This window comes from Athene cunicularia, assembly GCF_003259725.1.
Source record: "Athene cunicularia isolate RWA chromosome 21 unlocalized genomic scaffold, athCun1 chr21_part1, whole genome shotgun sequence".
Classification (NCBI taxonomy): Eukaryota; Metazoa; Chordata; class Aves; order Strigiformes; family Strigidae; genus Athene; species Athene cunicularia.
The window spans coordinates 4,365,645-4,380,221 of NW_020799127.1; the positions used below are offsets into that span (position 1 = coordinate 4,365,645).

Consider the following 14,577-nt stretch of genomic DNA (forward strand, 5'->3'; position numbering starts at 1 on the left):
CAATGGGGGGGAGAAGGAGAGTGCAAAATGTTAGCTGCTGCTTAGATTCTTTCTGTGTACTTGGGGAGGGGAAAGAAAATGCACCCACCCCAGAAGGTGATGTAGAAAAAACACTGCTTGAAGCGATGAGACATTTTTATGGATGACTAAGTTGCTAACTACTCCTTTGAGAACATTACTTAAGAAGCAAGGACAGATCAGAGCCCATGGCTCAGAACTGGCAGGTGGCCATGGGTGTCCAAAGCGGATTTCAACTCACAGGCATGCATATGTATATAAAGTCTGAAAACAGAACCCAACCCAAACACCACCACCACCACAAAAGAAAAAACCTAACAAACAAACAGAGGTTTTTTTTCATCCTCCTGAAATAATCCTTATTCAGTGTAAAAAGCAGCAGTTCTTGGGTTTTGGTAGGCACAGCAAGGAAATCCCGCCAATGCTTTGATGAAAGGCACTAAAGGACAGCCAACAGCCTTTCAATAACTACCCTGGCACCTATACAGACAGACGTGCTTGCTGTCTCACTTCACAGAGCAATGGGGGAAGCAGTAAATGCAGCTTTTGCTTGACTGCTGAAAAAACACCCAAAACATTTGCTGTTTACCTCAGATGCCAGAAGAGGAAGTGGCCAATCTTGCGGTTGGATAACGCCCTGTCCAGCAGGAACTTGGTTAATTCACAGTCTAAGTAGGATTCATACTTAAGCACCTGGACAAGCTGTAGCAGGTATTGGAACAATTCATGATCTCTGTGGACACACGGGAAAAATAAGAGACAACCTTCTCTTTACTGCAACAAGTGTACTTGCAAAAACTGTAGAGACAAGACTGTCAGCCTTGTTCACAGTCCCCCTCAGCAGCTCTAAACATAAATAGAAAGGAGCTCTGCATATCCCTTGTGGATAACACTTACGTCAGCTTCTTTAATGAATTGATAGCAAAGGAACCAACATATCGGTCAGGGAAGCTAAAATCCAGCAGCTCCAAGGCATTAAGGACAGGCAACTCTGGCCAGGTCTGAAGCAGGGAAATCATCTGTAAGGGGGGAAAAAAAAGAGCAGAAGAACAACAAGGTTTTTATAACAATGGATATAAATCTACTGATGGAAGAATAGCTCCTCTGTGGGGGGTCACTATTTATAGATACCTCAGAGCAAGTTTGCAGACAACAGGTCAAAAACCATCAGCCCAAACTTTCTAGCAAGGCTGACAGGAGGAGCCACTCCAGCCCACGGCAGGACTGCTCTGCTGTACCACCATCAGCAGAATGAGCTCTTTGGGAAAAGCACTTTTCTGCAGCATAACAACGCAGACTAGAAAGGGACCTTTAGAAGGTCCTGTCAAAGCTCTTAAAGTAAGGGGGGATGAGCAGCACAGACACCTCCCTAACCAATGCCCAGTGGAAGAGATTCACTGACCCCAAGGTGGCTTGCGCTGGTCTCTCACTATTAGTTAAGAGTATCCAATCCAAATCCTATTTCTGCTGTGAATTAAACAGATTGTTTTCTTGCCTCCAGCTTCTAGAGGGACTAAGCAAGACCCTGTTGGTCTGTAGTGAGTCTGGGAAGCACACAGAGCCAAACAGAGCCCAGAGGAGCCAAACCTCAGCTCAGCTGGGTACCACTCAGCATAAGTTTGCAGTGACTAGTTAAGAACAGAAAAATCTTCCTCAGCTTCAGTGATGCCAAACCTACCTGCAGAGGAGCACTGTGAAACATCCCCTGTGAAGTTGGCCTCCCAGACACAACACAGGAACACAGACACTGAAAGATGGATCCACAAGGGAGCCCTGGCTGCCAACCCCAGCATCCTCACCTGGGCAACGTCTTCATGCTTGTTCCATTTGGTGATGATAAGCAGCTTTGCCAAAGCCTGTGGGTACTGGTCACGGATGTCGTATCTCATTTTCCACACCAGATCTTTCTCATGCTCATACAGCTCAGTGTGGCTCCTCCGCTCCAGTATTTCCCTCAGCTGCAGCTTCTGCTCATGGGAATCACAGCAAAAGAGCATACACGGGGCTCAGTGTCAACCCAGAGAGACCCTGTAGGACTGGGGCATGACCCAGTTTGGTGAAAATTGCTGGCTGGGGGTAAGGTAGAAATGCATAACTTGCTGTATGAAGCCAGGCTTGCACATAGCTGAAAAACTGATGCCAGAAGACTCACCTCCTCAGGATCTTCTGGCGCAGCACGGGGCTGCTCTCCATTCCTCCCCAACTCCAGCAGCTGGGACACAAACAAAGAATGAGAAAGGCTCCTCCTTTTCTCTGCACTTCTAGCTCACCAACACCTCAGGCATTTACGCTGCATTAGAGATCAGTCACTTGCCACCTCTGGAGAAGGGAATCACACCTCTCACAGCCCAGGTGTAGGTAATGGACTCAGCGGGACCCCTCTGCTCAGAGGCGTAACCCAGCTGCCCACAGAGCCCCTTCCCTGGTAGTAACCAGAACGAAGGGATGAGTCCTTTCCGCGAAAAGGGCACATCCGCACACCCAGTTCACAAACAGGGCCTCTGGGTCACCAAGCTCTGCGCTAACAGGAGCCATTCCAAATCCTTAGAACCAGGGTGTGTTTGCCAAGCAGAGCGTGCTGCCCAAGCCACCTCGCACGCTGGCACCATCCGTCAAAGCTTCTGAGCCAGAACCTGCATCAGGGGGAACATGCATATACATCCCTGCCAGAGCAGATCTCCTTTCTTTCCAGTAACGGGCACATTTCTTCTTCCACTTTGTCTGGCCAGTTGCAGTGACAGATGGAAAATCCCCATAGCACACAGCATGTTATCACTCTCTGCTGAAAGGGAGGGAGCTGTCTACTTTCACTCATTTCCCCTTTTATTCCTCTTCCTTCCTATAGAGCCCAATGCTGCCTGTGGGTCAGTTAAACCCATTTTTTAAACAAACCCTCATCTATGAGAGCAGCTTTACCTCAGTAATTCACAGCTTGGAAAAGTACTCACTCAAGTGTCTATTAGTTAAGAGAAAAAGTTAAGCTTTCAACCAACAATATGTATTCATCAGTTTTGCTTGTACCCAGTCCCTGTCGACAGCTGCCCAAGAGCCAGTGACACTGTATGCTCCTCCACCAAAGCTAGGGAATTTCTGTGCCTCCCCAAAAAAAGTCCACGTCCCCTACCTGCTCAAATGATGGGTAATACACGGGATGCGATGCAACGCTGGGGAAGCAGATGACCAAGGCTGCTGCACTTTCCGTGTTGGGGTTGCACTGTACTGTGCCCATGGGGTTCAGAAGTTCCCCTTTCTCATCTGAAAAGCAAAGTACACAAAACCCATGAACCCAAACCTCCTGAAGCTCTGGTCCAGAAAGCAGAGCACAGCCTGCCTCCAGCTCTGCCACTGGACACTGCCTGGCCCCGAGCAGCTCACTTCGTTTTCCTGACTTCTCATAAGTGAAGTACACGTGACACACACAGAGCAGCAGCAACTTCTTATATCATATATGCAACACCAAGCAAAACAAGGCCTTCATCTTGGCAGGGCTCTAAATATGATCACAATATAGAGCAGAAATCGTACTGGGTCTGCTACTCTCAACTGTTACAGCCTCTCCTACAATTACTGGGCAGAATGCAGGGTGTCTCCTGCTCTTGGGGTGGAGGCTAAAGATGCAGAGCAATACAGTAGCTCTATCTCCGGACGTTACCTGGAAAGGAGGACCACATGTGCAAGCAGCACTCCCCTGTTTTCAGCTGATCCTTGTAGTCGAAGAGCATGACGTTCACCCAGGCGATCGGGCAGTCCTGCAAAGCAAAGAAAGCAGCTCATTTGGGTGCTGTCACTGCAAAAGCTGGATGAAGGGAAGAGAAGAACTAACAAGAAAGTGAGATATCCCCATGCAAAAGCTCTCACAATAGTCAGGAATAAGAAATTATATAATCTTAATCTTTTCCAAATCTGCAGATTGCTACACAGAATGCTACAGGCTGGTAACTTCCCATTCAAGGGTATATAGGCACTCCCTTACCAGCGAGTTGCTGCATGGAATATATCACCCCAGGTAGCCACGCCTGCCTGTCTATCTTTTAAGTTCTCCTAAAATCAACGTACAAGATATCATCACATTGAGATATTTGCCAAAACCTGGGATTTTTTGTGTAGTGCTGAATGGCATCAAACACTCCCCACAAGTATGTCTAAAATTTCATCATCCAGTATTTTGCATAGCTGAAGAATCTCTAAGTTTCCAGCAAGGCCTTGAAACTTGATGATATTTGAAGGAGCTATGACACATATACTTAATATATTTCATAGTTTGAGGGGAGGGAGAAGAACCTTAATTTTGAATCAGGGAACAGAGAGCACGACTTTGGAAAACTAGGCAAAGAATGCTACATATACTTGATAATGGGACCTTTACACTGCCAGTCCCCCCATCACACTCTGGAAAACAAAACCCACAAGCCCAGCCCAGTCACACAAGCCAGTCTTATTTTGGAGGCGGGAGACTCCAGCAAGCAAAGCGACTGGGGCATAGCCAAGAAAGAGAAGCAGTCTCCCCGCTCTAATTCAGCTCCCCGCCACCGGAGCAGACAGACAAATTCCACAAGTGACCTAAGATTTCCTGCAGTCAGGTTCCCCGAGTGGAACAGTTTACTTCATTTAACAGTTTCAGCAACACCAGCGTTTCACTCAGCTGCTCAGAAAACACTGAGGCTCGAGCATACCCCGGAGCAGAGACTGACTTGCAAAGAGGTTGCGAGGCAAAATCCTAGTGAGATGCACCCACAGACAGTGTGAGATCTGAAGGGAACCACAGCCAGACGACATCTTGTGCCACTGAGACATTCTAGAGAATGCACCAGGCTTACCCCAAAAGTATGCCAAAGGATTGGGGGGGGTAACAAGTCAGCATTTTCCTCTAATGCAACAAAATGAATCACTTCCAAGTGGCCTCTCACAAACCTTTGAGTTGATTTGATTACACTAAGTATCTTCAGTCAAATCCCATTTGAGACATCAGCTCCTAGATCATACGGAAAAGCCAAACAAAACTCCACCACCAGCAATAACCTTTTCTAACAGAGTAAATGACATCAAACCGCAGCACGGAGCCTGCCAAAACACCAGGCAAGATTTCTGGTGGATAAGGTCCAGCAAAGTAACGATTCAGCATTGTAAGGACAGAAATACCTCCTGCATGACTTACAGAAACACTGAAAGCCAACCCTCTGGGTGACATTAACCCTCTGACTCATCCCAGTCGGGCTGCAAGCATGCCTGTTGTTGTGGTAGTGAATGATTTAGTTCCACCTATCTGCTCTGGACAGTCTGCATAGACAAACAACATGCATGTCATTAAACTCTGAGTAATGTGAGCAAAGCAAGTAAAAAGATTACTAATCAAACCAAAAAAAAGGGTGCACTCTGACTGTAACCTCCTCCTCCCAATCACTTTAAATGAGATCTAAGCACCTCATCAGAGCTGCTGCTGACCATGTGGAAAAATCCATTTCCACAGAGGTCAGCTTCAGCAAACATTGGGATTTTTTTATGTTAAGGGCTCACCAGAATGCTCACCAGAATCCACCTTTCCCCAGTACTAGAACACAATGAACAAGATCCTCTTCACAACTCAGCTAACCAGGCTGGTTTTGTTTTGTCAATCACAATAGTAAGATTTCTTTCTGACTGCTTCAAAACTGAAAATTATTCCACTGTGACCACAAAAATGCAGCCTGTGAATGAATCAGATATTCTGTTCAACAAAAGCTTCCAGCAGGAGTTGGAATTCTGCTATTCTTAAGTAAAACAAAAAAAAAAAAACCCAACCCAACTATAAAAAGGTTGATCCTGGTCCTTGCCTCGAAATGTTTCCAGTCTGAAGTCTCCAACCCCAGAGCTGGTCCACAGAAGCAGGACTCGTGGGTTGCATGTTGCTCCCCAGACGTTAAGGCACTGTAACCCCAACAGCACAACCAAGTGAACCTCTAAGCAGTGAAAAGGAGCTAGCAGAACTGGGACTAAAATATTCTGTCATCACATTTATCAGTCCCTCAACTTCCCTGCACCTTAGTGCGGGTGGCATGAGCAATCCTCTCTTCAAAGCATGGTAACAGCGTTTCAGTGGCTGCAGAAACAAGAATTTACAGAAGAACAAATGCGTTTGTTGCTCCTAAAGAAAACCCTTCACATGCAAAGAGTTAGAGGCACCACGCTTAGGTTACAGCACCAGGAAACCAGCAATTCAATTACAGGCTGCACTTAGATCTACTTTTAGTTACTGAATTATTAACAGATAGAAGTTTTGGAATAGAGTTAAGTGAGAAATATCACTATCACGGAGAAAGATCTCTGATTCAGAAACTCAAAACAAGAGCTTCCAAAGTGATTGAACACTTTCTGTCAGTTTGTGGCATCTGAACAGCAACCTTGAAGGTGCTGCACTTTCATTTTACCTTGCCTAAAGCTTTGCTGTAAGCAGTGTTTACATTTCTCATCTTCTTGCCCCTTCTTATCTGTGAATTTGATCCATGGGGGATTTGCATGAAAGACCTTACTAGAAGGAAGATGCCACACAGAAGATTGTTTAACCTCAACTACGAAACAAGGAAGTTGCAGAACAGCAAAACAGAGACACTAACTCAATCGATTCCTCTTTATGTTCATTCAGATGCTGGGTATGTTTCTTAATGGTCTTTCTGGACAAGAAATTACATTTTAACAACCTTTCCTACAAGGCAGCCACTCCTCAGTTTCCTGTTCCTGTTGAAGACGTTCCTGGCCATCATTCTGTAAGCTCTTTCATTAATAATGTCTTTTTCTGAAAGCAAAGAGCATTTGGTTCAGAATGGTGGCCGGTGCCTTCCAGCACTGGCAGGCCTGGCTCAGAACCACACTGGCTTTACTTACCGCTTTCTTGGACTTCTTCTTGGTGGAACGTGCCTTCTTTGCCTTCTCGATGACAGCATAGAGGGCAAAGCAGAGCCGTGCCATACGGGGAAGGTCACAGATGTTAATATCAAAATCCAGCCTCTGCTTCCACACTGGCTCTGAGCACACATTCACTTCAGAGCTTGACACCGTCTTGCACAGCATCTCGTTGCCATGAAAGAGACCTGCTTGCACCACCAGCTGGGGGAAGGAGAAATAAGAGAATACCATGAATCCACAGGGACTTGACCTGTTTGCTAAAGACACATGCTTAGAAAAGGAACGGGACAGGGCATCCACTCCCCTGAACAGGATGTCTTACTCCTGTCTTTCCCAACTCATTAAGTTCCTTAATCTTCCTCTTTACTCAACTTCAGCAAGGGCACTGTTATCTTTTTACTTCATGCAGACTTGCAAGAGCTGCTTAATCATTGCAAAATGCTTGGGAAATCTGCTGGTGAGAGTATTACAGGATTCATCCCGTAAAGCCAGGCAACGTTCACCAAACCGTGCCCCCGAGACGCTGCAAAAGCTCAGGAACCTGTCGCACTGAAAAAGCAGGGCAGACACCAAGAGCTGGGCAAGCGCTCATGCCGAAGAGGAGACAAATCAGCATCCCAGGAGAAGGGCACGTGCAAAGAGCAGAGCCGCACCAACGGCGACCTGTGTCTGGGTACACGTTTGCCTGCAAGTCTCACTCCTCTTGCAGGCTGACAGATCGCTGATAGACCAGGCTCATCCCCAACTTCACCTCTTGTTACAGTATTGCTGACTACTCTGAATCACAGGCGTCCTCCCCAGGAGAAGCTCCCTGCAAATGAGGGGCACTGGGCAGAAGAAACAACTACTTCATTGCCTGTTTCCTTCTAAAGCCCTGCCCTGCAGAACACCTGCAGAAGTGACATTCTTGCCCCGTTTTCTTCCTTTCCTGAAGGGCAGCCATTCCCCTTCTCCTCATTCACCTGCTGCCCCTTCACGGCAAACATCCCACAAAACCCAGGGCTTTGCCTGCATCGTGCTTTCACCACCTCTCCCATCACTCTTCTCACAGCTGAATCACCCCTCCTCTGCTTTTTGCGGACTTCTCTGCCCCTCCACGCTGTTGTCAAGCGGCATTACCGCAGGGCAGCAGCTCTTCGCTACTCAGAAACTTCTGCAGGGGAGTGTTTCTAAGACTGCATTGCTGGGCTGCTGGCTAGCAAGTTCCTTTCCCCTTCCTGTCGTGCTGCAGTTTAGAAACTGCCCAAAGGCTGAATGACGCCTAACGGAGGGTCACGGGAGATCAAGTTGTCAGCCCCTCTTTCCTCACCACACAAACAAGACAGATACAACTGGGAAAGCCAAAACACAAAACCAAACCCCAAAGTGAGTCGAGCACCTACCTTCATTCTCTCATCTGCATTGACCTTGCTGCCTTGCACCAGCTCAATGTAGAAAGACTGCTCTAAGGACCAGAGAGAACCGTAGTTTGGCTAGAAAGAGAAAAGGGTTCCAATCAGAAACGGATGCAACAAAGAATTCTCAAAGCCAGCGCCAGAGCTCATCTCTCATCACGTGCTTTTTGCTCCAAGACGCAAGAGCACTGCACTGCAGGTGGGCAGCACGAAGCCTGTGACAACCAGGGAAGCTGTGGAGGGAGCTGGAAGCCCGACAGGAAAAACCCAGCTAAGAAACCTGTCCTGGGCGAGGCAGGAAAACCAGCTGCTGTTCCCAGCCGAGACCAGCATCTCCGTTAACGGATGGGTTGAGGGTGGCCCCACTGGGTCACTGTTCTCTTTTACCTTTTTCTTTGGGAGTGGGGGAGGCTTGGCAGCCATCCTGGGGGGGCTGGAAATACAGTTGGTTTGCTCATCTCTCATAGCAATGATAGTGGAGGAGTGCACCATGGTCAGGTGGGGCGTTAGGCCTCGGTGCAGGCAGCTGCGAATATACTGCAAGGAGAGGACAGAGTCAGCGTGGATGGAACAGAGCCTGGCATGCAAGAGCAACCAAGCACATCAGAACCGGCTGAAGCAGAAACAGGTGGAAGCAGTAAGGAAAGGACACAGCAACAATCAAAATTCAGTTTTAATTTATCTCTTGTTTTATAAACCTGCAACTCACTGGAGTCATGTTGCCAAAACTGAGAATACGAAGTGCCTTTTACAGCTGGCATTTCAGCACCTGACTCAAATGCCTGCATTAAGGGAGAACACCGAGAAGGATTCGGCACTCCCAACGGCAGTTTGCCCTGCCAGGGGAACACAGGATACAGGATTACTTTCCCAACTTCCAGAAAGAGAACCCCAGCCCACCATGCAAGCAAATAAACATTTCCAGAATCATAGTCTATGAATGCATTTACACAGCACTCGGGACAGGCTGAGATCACTGGTCCCCAAAAACACAAGGATCTGTTAGGCTGCTTGAAGTATCCCTTGCCCCAAGTAGCAACCAGGTCCTGCCACAGATGGGTTGCTCTCCTCTAACAGGATTGCCTCCTTGATGGAGGATAACACGTCTCAACCCACTCTCCCAGCAAGAGGCAGCCATATGGGAACAGGCTCATTGATAAAGCGAGAGACAAGGCTCACCTGGAACTGGTACAGGGGGTAGTTCCCGTAGAGATATTCACATTTCCCATTCACCTGCAGGGTGTAGTCCTCTGGGTTCTCCAGTGTCTCATGGCGGAAGACAGTAGCCTGCTTCTTGATAGCATAGCTCATTAATGTGATGGGGAACTCCTTTGGGGAGATCTGGAAAGTGAAGCTCTCCTGCAATGCCAACAACACAGCATACGCTGTCAAACGCCAGCAAAGGGCTGAAATCAGCACAAGGAGCAGCAGTAGCTCAGGGGATAGGTAACAACATTCCTCTTGCTCACAATAAAGGATAGGAAGGCAGAATTATCCTCCCAAACACATCAGCAAATAAGTAGGGATGCTTGCCAAACTGGGCAGGAGCATGTTTCAGCAGTGCAAGCGCAAGGCTGGAAATCGGGAAATTCAAACCCAGTTTCAGCACAATCACCAGTTCACATGGTTGCTAGTCATTAAAAATCTTCCCACCGTCATTCCACCAGCAAGGCAGAGGGTGGCTGGGGTCACCATGAGCAAACACACTGCTCTGGAAGGCCCTTCTCCCATGGGGGTGGCTCCTGCTTCATGCCCAGGCACAACATGCAAAAAATAACATTACCCAAGGGCAGCAGGCAAGAACAGGGGCCCAGGGGCAACACAGACCGATGCCTGCAAGCAGTGTATGCTGAGCATGAGCTGAGCAGACTCTCGGGCTTCAAAAGGAAAGGCATATATCAGATTCTGCACTCCTCTCCTACCCCAACAGCTTTCCACCACATGTACATGCAGCTACCAGCTAACCAGTACACCCAACGCATGGTCAGGAAGGGGAACAGCTCCCTTGGTCGGAGGCTCAGTCTCCCTCCCAACCATCTCCACGGGCAAAGGAATCTGGAGAATGAAGATGAACACTGATCACATGGAAACACCGTCCACGCACGCATTATTCTGTCTCCAAATGCCCAAAAGTTCCCAAAGGGAAAGCACAAACCAGTTAAAAATTGTCACAGAAAAGTTTGTGCTTTACCCCGCCAGACTGAAACTTGACGTTGACAAAAATGTTCTTGGTGGGGTTATGTAGAGGGCCAGTCCCAAGGCCTTTGGCCATCGGCTCCAGCTGCAAGGGGAAGTTGTACTCCATCCACGCTGCCCAGCTGAGCTGCTGCCGCTTTGCTGCTCTCTCTTCACAGAACTGGCACATTTTGGTGCGGAAATCATTCACCTCTGGATCCTGCACAGAGTCGAACTCGTGCAATCCTAAGTGAAGAGTATGAGAGAAAGGCAAAATAAGCATCGACACCCAAAGGAGGAAATGAGCCTTTGATAATCAAGTGTCTGTGAAACAGTCTTCCTCAACACACGCTTAGTATTTGGCCAAAAGGAGAAGATACAGCCAAGCTACTAGCAGTCGGTTATTTACAACGTACAATTGCACCGACTCAATTACTATTGCCCTCTACCAGCATGGAAGATCATTGTTGGGTCTGCACACACACTGTTCCCTTACCAGCTCCACCAGAGACCAAACCAGCTCATCTCCTCGCCCACATAAGCAGAGCTCCATCACTTTTCCACACGCAGCAAGGCTGCCTGGGACAGAGGCACGTTCCACCTCCAGCCAACACCCCTGCCACGCTCCTGGCGAGACCAGCGATGGGGGAACTGACCTTTTCCAATGAGCAGGCTGATCTGGGAGTTAATAACCTTCTTGACTCTGTCTCCCTCTCGAGCCACGAGCCGCAGCACCGGTAGGAAGGGCTGGATGTCACAGAGCCGCCGTTGCTCATCCTCCAGCTCTTGCTGCTCCGCTGTCTGGTTGATGCAGGTGAAGACGTAGGCCTCGGGGTCACTGAGCATATGGTAGAGCGGCTCATACTGAGCGTGCTTCCACACCACCTGCGCCAGACCAACGGCAGGGTGAGACCACGGCTTCCTCTGACAGACCCTCACCCTCCCGAGACACGGCGTTTAGCGAAGGCAACGCAGGGCCAAACCCCTCACGGCATGCCTGGAGCTGCAGTCACAGGCTGCTTTTCAGCCAAGCCCAGTGGCTCCAACTCGTGCTGAACCGCTGGGTAGATTTATTTGCAAGTGCCTTTAACCGACTTCCTTTTTTTCATGCTTGCCATTTGTTTCAGGCAAAGTCAATCCCTCACCCTGAGTATTTAAATAACCCCCACCTGAACACCTCACAGTAAGTATGTGCTGCCTGTTGGCCTTGTGCAACAGAGCTATTACTCCCACTGGAAGCAAAACTGGGTTAAACAAACTGCTCCGAGCAACATAAAATCTGTGACAAGAACCAAGAGCTTTTCTGAAATCTTCGCAACACTATCCTGTTCCCAAAGATCCTTCGTGCTTCCACACGACTGTTCATATTCCATTTCTTCACTCTCATCCTAGGTGCCTGCCATAGGAGACAAAACTCTAGCACAGATGGGCCTCTGGTCTGACCCAGCGTGCCTACTGGCTGGAAAACACAGACTGTAATTTAACAGCTTGAACCAATCAGCTCTACTTACAGGTTTTTTTGTTTGCTTTGGGGTTTGTTTTTTTACCTGAAAAATGCAGCATGAGAAAACTTGGAATAATCTGGCACTGTGCTGCTGTCCCTTGTGATGGGTGACTCATCTAGGCCAGGTTGCTGCTGCAGAGAAAACCTTTCCCACTGTTTTCCTTCACTCTCCCCTAACCCCACTTCCTACCCAGAAAAACAAGGAAGCAGCTACATTTTGTTCACACGTGGTTTCACTACAGCATTTTATCCCTCAAAGGAATTATCCCTCAAAGGAATCACTAAGAAAAATCCTCTCTGTCATTGCTATTCCCAATTTTCAATTTCTCCGAGGCAAGAGAAGGCTGGGCTGGCATCCTGAATACTGAGTCAGTGCAGCATTTGTATTTGACTATTTGGGGGTGGCTTCTCTTACTTGCATATGCATACACAAGAGTTTTCATAATGCAAAACCCAGCGCAGGGACTGGTTGGCTCAGGTGAGCAGTAATTGAACACACAATCCGTATATGGCCAACTCCGATCTGCCCCCACTCCACAGTCCCTCTAATTTTCATCCCTAGGTTGGACAGGTACCCAGAGAATTGCGCCCGACACCTCTGGCACCCCCAGCAGTGCCCTGCTGCTGGCAGCCTCGGCCCGGAGACATGGGTTTGGTGGTTGGCAGAGGCTGTCACAAAGGAGGACTTCACATCGTGAGTCACAAGGAACAACCCAGAAGAAAGTCATCTTGTGCTGAGTTAAGACCCAACACACCTCCTCACGCGCTCCCCAAGAACAGAGTCCTTGTTCCAGGAGATTGCAGGTACGACTGCGGAACAAGGCTGTTACCTGCTTGATGGTGCCCAAACTGGCATTGCAGGACACAGAGAGGTTTAAGTATATGCCTGTGGGCAGCAGAAAGTCCACCTGGATGTTTTGGTTTTCCCCCTTGGACCAGAATTCCATAGGGCAGTAAATGCCTGGGGGCATCCTGCTCACTTCTTAGCTACCACCTGCAAGAAAAAGGAAAAAAGTCTGTTGTTGTTGACTACCTATCTCCTCATATCTGCGCTGGGCTCTGTAGAAAGTTAACATGCAAAAGAACCGAAAAAAAAGGAAGGTTAGCACATCCTCATAGCTCAGGAATATGCACCTCAGACAAATTTCCAGCCCACCCTCTCTTGCTATAGGGTTTGCTTCTACCTCAGCGCAACCCTTTCTTAAATCTCTTCTAGACTGAGATTAACATCTACATCTGCATTTGACAAAGAAATTAAAGAATTATGTTCACTTGAGAACAAAGGCACTTTTCCCGATAGCTCATCTGTGACCAAGCAGCCAACACAAACAACAAGTTCCTACCCCTGGCTTTGTAAGGCAATCCTCGGGCCACATGCTCCAAACTCCACTTTGTTTTTCCAGAGCTCGGTTCCAGTCTGCAAGAAGGAGAAAGAGGTGTTGCTGGTTCTGAGCATGCATGTATTTTTACACACACAAACAAATAATATTCCACTGCATACCCTCCCTCTACAAGTACAGGAAAAAAAAAGAAATCTATGGCTGAGGCAATCAAAAATAGGTTTGTTAATTCCATCTGCATCCTTTCATTTGGCAGGGCTCTACAAATTATCCTCAGTACATCCAAAGAATGTAAAAAAAAGAGAAAAATAATCTGAACACTATTGGGTACGAACAGTTGCTTTCAAACGCAGGGTAAGCGTACACGTGAACAGCTAAAACAAAAGGCATTCACCAAAAGCCCCCCGTACATTTCTTCTTTCTCAAAGACATGCAAGAGCAAAGTCAGAGAAACCCTCGTGCTCCATCCATTTGCCCACAAGCAAAATACTGCAGCAGTGTCAAACTCCAGGTTCCTCCACAGATGACGGGCAGCAGAACGTGGTGTCCCCGTGTGCGGGAAGAGCCTGGAACTGTTAGCATTAGCTGCTAGCAAGAGACAGGGTAAGTGCCTCCAATTCTCTTCAACCACCTCAGCAGAGAAACGAGCTCACTAAATTCCCTCTCACTTACCAGAGTTTTTCCACCAGGTCAGCAGAGAAACGTGCCAGCAGAACAGCCCGGAGGGTGCTCACATAGCCACGGCTCGTAGCTGCTGGGCAAACCAAGGCTTCAGCCTCCTGCCACTCCGACTCTGCTCGTTCTAAACTCAGCCCTGCACATGCCCTGAGCAATTCGAAGCGTCGCTTATCCTCAGCTGATGAAACCAGTCCAAAATTCGCTCATTCACAACTTAAAATATGGCTTTGCAGCTGTCAGACAGTGTACAAACTTAGAAAGAAACTCGGCAACATCCTGCTGAAGGTTTGGGTCTCCCAAGTCACGCAGACCTGCTGGCAGCTTCTCGTGAGCCAGCGCTATGCTTCAGTACGACAAGCAGCCCAGCATCTTATCTGCCAGCGCCTGGGAGCACAACACTTCCCCATCAGCACTGAGGTAAGGATTCCCAGAAATATGAGCTATGCTTTATCTGTCCTGCTTCCTCAGCGCGCACGCTGTATCACAGAGACACCGGATACAGAGACCACAAAACCACCCATGTGCCTTCAGAAGGAGGGAAGTACGCAAGGTTTACAAGTTTGAATAAAGCAAAACAAGCCTGCCTTGT

At 48.1% G+C, this 14,577-nt stretch overlaps 1 protein-coding gene across 2 annotated transcripts in view; it reads right to left on the reverse strand.

Moving 5' to 3' along the window:
• The window catches only part of PIK3CD (phosphatidylinositol-4,5-bisphosphate 3-kinase catalytic subunit delta), a 22,391-nt gene extending 8,108 nt beyond the window's left edge, over window positions 1–14,283 (reverse strand). The window contains exons 1-15 of one of the 2 annotated variants that reach the window (XM_026862900.1): window positions 13,983–14,283; window positions 13,314–13,387; window positions 12,801–12,964; window positions 11,123–11,351; window positions 10,483–10,712; window positions 9,471–9,650; window positions 8,679–8,828; window positions 8,280–8,369; window positions 6,877–7,098; window positions 3,671–3,767; window positions 3,143–3,273; window positions 2,171–2,230; window positions 1,818–1,985; window positions 916–1,037; window positions 608–751 (exon numbers count right to left, since the gene is read on the reverse strand). In XM_026862900.1, coding sequence (XP_026718701.1) covers window positions 608–751; window positions 916–1,037; window positions 1,818–1,985; window positions 2,171–2,230; window positions 3,143–3,273; window positions 3,671–3,767; window positions 6,877–7,098; window positions 8,280–8,369; window positions 8,679–8,828; window positions 9,471–9,650; window positions 10,483–10,712; window positions 11,123–11,351; window positions 12,801–12,941 — 1,964 coding nt within the window. In that variant the 5' untranslated portion in view covers window positions 12,942–12,964; window positions 13,314–13,387; window positions 13,983–14,283. Of the gene's footprint in view, window positions 1–607; window positions 752–915; window positions 1,038–1,817; window positions 1,986–2,170; window positions 2,231–3,142; window positions 3,274–3,670; window positions 3,768–6,876; window positions 7,099–8,279; window positions 8,370–8,678; window positions 8,829–9,470; window positions 9,651–10,213; window positions 10,358–10,482; window positions 10,713–11,122; window positions 11,352–12,800; window positions 12,965–13,313; window positions 13,388–13,982 lie in introns of those variants that run through there. The other variant, XM_026862901.1, reaches the window with a different exon arrangement.
• Window positions 14,284–14,577: the final 294 nt, after the last annotated feature.